This window comes from Athalia rosae, chromosome 1 (genome assembly GCF_917208135.1).
Source record: "Athalia rosae chromosome 1, iyAthRosa1.1, whole genome shotgun sequence".
In the NCBI taxonomy this organism is placed as follows: Eukaryota; Metazoa; Arthropoda; class Insecta; order Hymenoptera; family Athaliidae; genus Athalia; species Athalia rosae.
The window spans coordinates 1,134,869-1,140,868 of NC_064026.1; the positions used below are offsets into that span (position 1 = coordinate 1,134,869).

Here is a 6,000-nt window from a genome sequence, read left to right on the forward strand (position 1 = left end):
TATAATGGACATGCGCAAGACATGCGTGTTGCGGTTTCCGGGACCAAAACTTCGACCTATTCGACTACGACTTGCGGTGCTGCCGCTGCTCCTACAGATGGCCGGCCAAGATGTCGTCCGCTCCACATTGTTGATTATTATTTTCCAAGGGGGGTGACGATATTTCCAACGATATTGAATGGTTGTTAATTCAATTTAAAACTACCCTCTTATACAGCGAAACACTATTAACCCACGATAATATCTAATTGTCTTCAAAATGGCTGCTAACCGCGACACAGAGGTGAGATATGTGAAGTGTCCTGACTTGCAGTAAAATTACTTACTTTTCAGACATTATATTTATTATTCAAATCTCATTAGGGTTGCTCAATGTTTGACATCCCCCACTCCCCAACCCTAAAGCCGCTACTACCTCTGAATTATTCACAAACTATCATTTTTCCTGTTTATCATTGCCGTACTTCTCACAATTTTCGTTCTTTTCTAATAAGTATGGAATCCACTTTTGAAATTATATTGGATATGGAAAAAACGAAATTGAAGTAATTGATTACAACTTTATATCTTTAAAGTAAACAGCGTTGTATATTAATAGAAAAACTACATTAAATATTATAAAATTTGCCCAAACTTACCGGTTTTTATAATTGGGCAACGTTTGTAATTCGAACCGTCCATTTTTTATAGACATTATAATAGAATTCAAATACACATGGCATAAATGACAAATAATTACGATTCGTTACGGAATAGACGAAATTAGAAATAAAAAATACTGCGAAAATGTTCATTCGTATATATCTACGTAAACAAATTATGAAATAAATTCCACTTTTAATTTTCAGGTACAAAGATTAAAAGAACTTGGCAACGCTTGCGTGAAGGAGCAAAAATATGGGGAGGCGATGTTCCATTACACACACGCAATTAAGCTGGACCCTAAGAATCATTCGTTGTATAGCAACCGGTCTTTGGTATTTTTGAAAATGCAGCAGTACCACTTTGCCATGGAAGACGCCGTAATGACCATTCAACTGAAACCCGATTGGACAAAGGTGAGAATATAACAAGAATATTACAATACGTAAAATTATTCTGGAACAATTTGAAAACCCCAAGGCTATAATTTATTCGTATACTTTCAGATACAAAACCATTTTAGTTTCACTACGATATGATTGTTATTTTATTGTAAAATCGTTGTTGATTATGCATTGTTTCTTTTTGTTTCAGGGATATTACCGCAAGGCGGAAGTGGAGTCACAAACTTTCCGATTCAATGCAGCTATTCATTCCTACTGTAAAGCGCTCAGTCTACAGCCAAATGATCCTAGTATACTGGACGCACTGCACAGAGCTTCGAAACAGCTGATCAAAGATAGAAAAGGTAGCGCAATCCTCGTCATGGGTTCACCCCCGAGTTCACCTATTCCCGGATATTCACGTATCATTCTGAAATTTTTTTAACATTTCAGCCGACCAACAAATACCTTGGCTGGGTGCTGGCGTCGGGATAATTCTTGGCGTCATCGTCGTGATTGCCGATTACGTTTTCACAAACAAACCGACGTTAACGGTAGGTAAACAAACTGAACACAAAAAAGAATACAACATTGGATCTAGACTAGCAAAATTTGTAACTCGATCGATTCACGCGAATATACAATGCAAAACAGTTTAAACTCTGTCCGCCATTAAATATATGATATATGTGTACCTGATAATGGTGCAGTGCACGCGTTACAAACTTGTTGAAGCTCCGAAAGATATACGATATACGCAGCGTATACATGTAGGTATAATGTAATGCAATAGCAATACGTATGTCACGTGTAGAGATAAACGACGCATAGCTCTTTGTCTGTCCTTTTTACTCCATCTTTGTCTCGTGCTCCATATAGGTATACGATCTCCGATTCACAGCACGTGAGCTGTACCGAATCGATTTTTAAACGAACATCAAATTAAATCGGAACCAATAATCATTCGCGAGGTCGGCGTGCTTCTGCTGCGTATAAGCTTCGAATATTCCGATATTCCTAGATCGACAGAATCAGATCATTGATAATCACCTCGAACTCTGGTCAATATTATGGAATGCTATTCGTATGCTATATTTTCACGAAGAGCGACAAATATACCACGTGCTTCATAAATTCTTATTCCCGAAAAATTCGACGATAAAACGTCATCGATTGATAAAGAAAAGGGGAAAAATAAGAAAAGACTCGCGAAGCGTACGTCTCTTGACGATCATTGCTGTCGAGTTATTTTCTAGCTGACATAAGCGTAACGGATGATATACTCTGTATTCAAGTACTAATGAGTCGCTTAACTATCGTCAGCTACAAACAATCCGGGGACAATGAGCCAAAGTAAATTTTCTCGGAACGACATACTGTGTCATTGCCTTGCAGATTCAGCATCGATTTTTTAACGTGTACTTAGATGTGGTCTATTCGAGTATCATCGTTATTGAAATTCGAAAAACAAAAATGTGTGGCATGTGATCTCAAATTCTTAGCGAAACCAAAATGAAATACTTAGATTTTAAAAAAGTGAACGAATCATTTACTCTGAAGATTTCACAAGAGAAGGCTGGATATATTTACTCACCCTTACACAAGATTACATGTGCGTACATATTGTATATGTGTTTAGTAGACAGACCATGCAGTAGCAATCCTGGGGGTCCGTTCGAAACTGCCTTGAGCGTTGAGAAATAAATAGCCAATAGGGCGGATAGTTGTGCGATTAACTCAATTGAAAAATGTAATTGGAATCGCATGGAAGGACATCAAAAATCGTTCGAGTGTTAAGGTGGCTATCATTACACAAGTTTAGAACAACTGGTTCCCGCTTGCTATGCGCTATACGTATGTAACAGCTACGTGCAATAGGAAAGTGCTGAAAAAAGTAAAGCTCTGAATTGATCGTAGGTGCATACGGGAAGGTATTCAACTAGATAGATTCGAAGAGCTCTCTGATTTTATTTATATCGCGCTTTATTTGAGCTTGTTTTGTTTCTGAATCGATTCGATGTTCGTTGCAGGTGATTTGTAAAGCAAAACGAACTCGGAGTATTATATTGAATACATTTTGATGCAAATATTTATCTTCTCGGTCACGCGCGTTCCTATAACGGTATTAAAACGTTGGAAATAAAACTAGTGATGCACAGACTTGTATAAAACGAAAAACTACGTTCAGATACCAACGCGACGTTCTTGATAAAATGTATACCATAAATTATGAAAATTCAATACACTTAAAAATTTGAATGGCCAATATACCAACGCGCGACGACCAGCTCGTCTGCAGAATGTTTCGAGATTTGTATCCCATCTGTTTACCATAAACGTTCTTTTTCCCGAAGTAAAAAAAACTTTTGCGCCCAACCTGAATATTCTTGCATTTCTTACTGTAAAGAAGAGGATTCATAAAATGCCCTTTCGTATTAAATTATGTCATTCAGCACCCCTTGTTGATGGCACTTCTTACGATCGCCATCGCTATGCTGGGTTTCGGGATAGCAAAGGGGTGTCGTTACTTCGTCAAGTGCCAAAGGCGATCGCTGCTCGAGCCACCGCTGGATATTCTTGAAAGTAGTACGACTAATAAGGACGAACCAGAAGAATCAGTGCAGAATGAGAAAAATGGCGAAGTAGACAGAGACAAACATCCGAAATACAGCAAGGCACAGGCGAGGCAACGATTCAAAAAAGGAAAGTCGTAGCAAATTGACGGTAACGATTTTAGTTTCAACATTGTCTAAAGTCCAGTGGGTCCAGATCGACGATATTATTCTTAAGACGAATTTCCTTCTCTGTAACGTTCATTTTTGTTTTCAAACGTACGATAACCGCTTGCCAGCACGTATGTATAGCCATAGTCTTCTACAGATCTGTCATGTATCTTGTGTGTAAGAGTTGGAAAATTCTTACGATAGTTTATATCGAATTATACCACAATATCTCGAGTTTGAATGAAAAGTACATAGTCTTGTAATTTATAGGTATGTACATTGTGGAACAACCTCATAATTATGAACAATAGTTATTCGGTATTATTTATACGTAAATGTAGGGAATTGATTAGTACTGTTCATACCACGAACTTTCGTGTACGTTGAACACTCTGAATCCACGTCGGACCTATTGATGCATTTACCTTGATTATACAAGTACGTTTCGTGCTGAGGGATACACTATTTGAACTGGACCTTTAAATATTTGTAAGCTAAACGTCGATCTTAGTAACCTGCGGTGAGCCCTATGCTTTATTATCAATTAACGGCTAAGTCTGAGTATATATACAATAATCATTATTTGAAATTAGGGATGCGTGATGTTTTCATTTTAATGGACATATTAATATCGATGATTGGATATAACTTGAGATATACTACAATAGTACAATTTTGTAATTTGAGATTTCGGAGAACTTGTACAATCCTGTTTCTAATAACCTATGCACAGCTATTTATTATGTAGTTAATTATCATACGTTAAGCTCCAGATACGTAAGATAATACGTATGTAAATCCTTTTGATAACCTATGGATTAAAAGACACTTAAACGCAGTGATTTAAAACGTATGTATACCTTATGAAATACAATCATATATACCTAGATACAGGAGATCGTGTGTAACTAGAAAACAGAAAAGATAAATAAATTATTGCAGTTGAATGTATAGCCTAGAACCCTAGATACAAATGAATATCAATCCCTATGTTTATTTAGATAAGAAAAATCCCCGGCATTTGTATAGTAATTTATATAAAAGTTCAATTTCATAAAAAAAATAAATATCGATCGAATATTTTGCTGTGCTCTAACTATCGTTTATTTCAGTCACGAATCTTATACGCTCCCTGTTCCTCACTTCATTATTATCCGTTCAACAAACGATGGGTCAAAGTAAATAGCTATCAATTACCGTATCGCTCTGACCCGATATGTATTTTCAACGAATTATGATCGCACAAAGCTGAAAGAAAAATATAGAATTTCATTTTATCAGACACTGCGTATTCCCGCACTTTACATCAAATTCAATATCTACTATTAACTAAATAGGATTAATTATTCGAAATAAAACTGAACGAACTCGATCTCCACAATTACTCGCTAAATTCGAGTGCAGTCCGATCACGCGATGAATATTTTGCATATTGTATCGAATCCATGTATCTGTAGCTGCATATAGGATTTATAACACGGTGAATTACGAAATGGAAAAGTATATGGTGCTGATAGTACCTTCCGGAGTCAGTTGACACGTTAATTTCAAATAGTCGTGCATTAGCGACAATTCATACCATACACATATGTATATACTATACAGCCCTCATGAATACCTACGGTAGAATTCCAGGGCAATTAATGTGCGAATAATTAAAATTTTAATCAGAGTATACACACGCCATTACTTCTCGGCTAAAAATCTAGAATTATTACTGTAATATTCAAGCTTGGTCCAATGGTATTTAATACCCGCAATTGTTGTGTGTATGCGAGATCGTATCAGTGAAACAATTTCGCGACGATTTTTGATAATAGCATCAAAGTCTTAATCATGATTAGGTATATAAATATCGTCCAACATTTTTTTTTTTTTCAAATAAAAAGACATCTCAGAATCAACCTGCTGCATTCCCCATTGAACGTATAAGCGTAAGTTACATAAACCGAGTGGCATGGACACAGCTGCAAAAGTCTGTTATACTCTTCGCCGCATCGCATAGCTCCAAAAAAGGAGTTGTGATCAAATGTAGACGGGTTCATTCTCACAGAACTGCAGGAATGAAGAATACTAATTGTAAGATAAAACTTCGTTTGATACGAATTATACAACGTTATCATTTAAATTAGAAACGGCAGGGTATTATACTTGTGCATGCGGTAATTGTGATTTATTTGAAGGCGAGGAATTTTAAGGATCAGAGCGACTCTGAGCTGCTTCCTACTCGTACTTGTGTAGCCGGCGGAAAT

General features: G+C 36.6%; 1 protein-coding gene and 1 long non-coding RNA gene across 2 annotated transcripts; one reads left to right on the forward strand and one right to left on the reverse strand.

Annotated features, from left to right (window-relative positions):
• The first annotated feature begins 75 nt into the window (after positions 1 to 75).
• LOC105693333 (hsp70-Hsp90 organizing protein 1-like) lies at positions 76 to 4,831 on the forward strand. The gene is made up of 5 exons (XM_012413174.3): positions 76 to 283; positions 849 to 1,058; positions 1,237 to 1,390; positions 1,479 to 1,579; positions 3,479 to 4,831. The coding sequence occupies exons 1-5, from the start codon at positions 260 to 262 to the stop codon at positions 3,737 to 3,739; spliced, it is 750 nt and encodes a 249-aa protein (XP_012268597.1). The 5' UTR covers positions 76 to 259; the 3' UTR covers positions 3,740 to 4,831.
• On the reverse strand, positions 1,094 to 1,971 carry LOC125500741. Its single transcript, XR_007278202.1, has 2 exons — positions 1,721 to 1,971; positions 1,094 to 1,455 (listed from the first exon to the last, which is right to left on the reverse strand). It is a non-coding gene; the product is annotated as an uncharacterized LOC125500741 (long non-coding RNA).
• Positions 4,832 to 6,000: the final 1,169 nt, after the last annotated feature.

Coding starts and splice junctions, on each gene's coding strand:
- LOC105693333 (XM_012413174.3), top strand. CDS start 260: ATGGCTGCTAACCGCGACACAGAG. Junction 284..848: donor CTGCTAACCGCGACACAGAG/GTGAGATATGTG, acceptor TTTAATTTTCAG/GTACAAAGATTAAAAGAACT. Junction 1,580..3,478: donor CAAACAAACCGACGTTAACG/GTAGGTAAACAA, acceptor TATGTCATTCAG/CACCCCTTGTTGATGGCACT.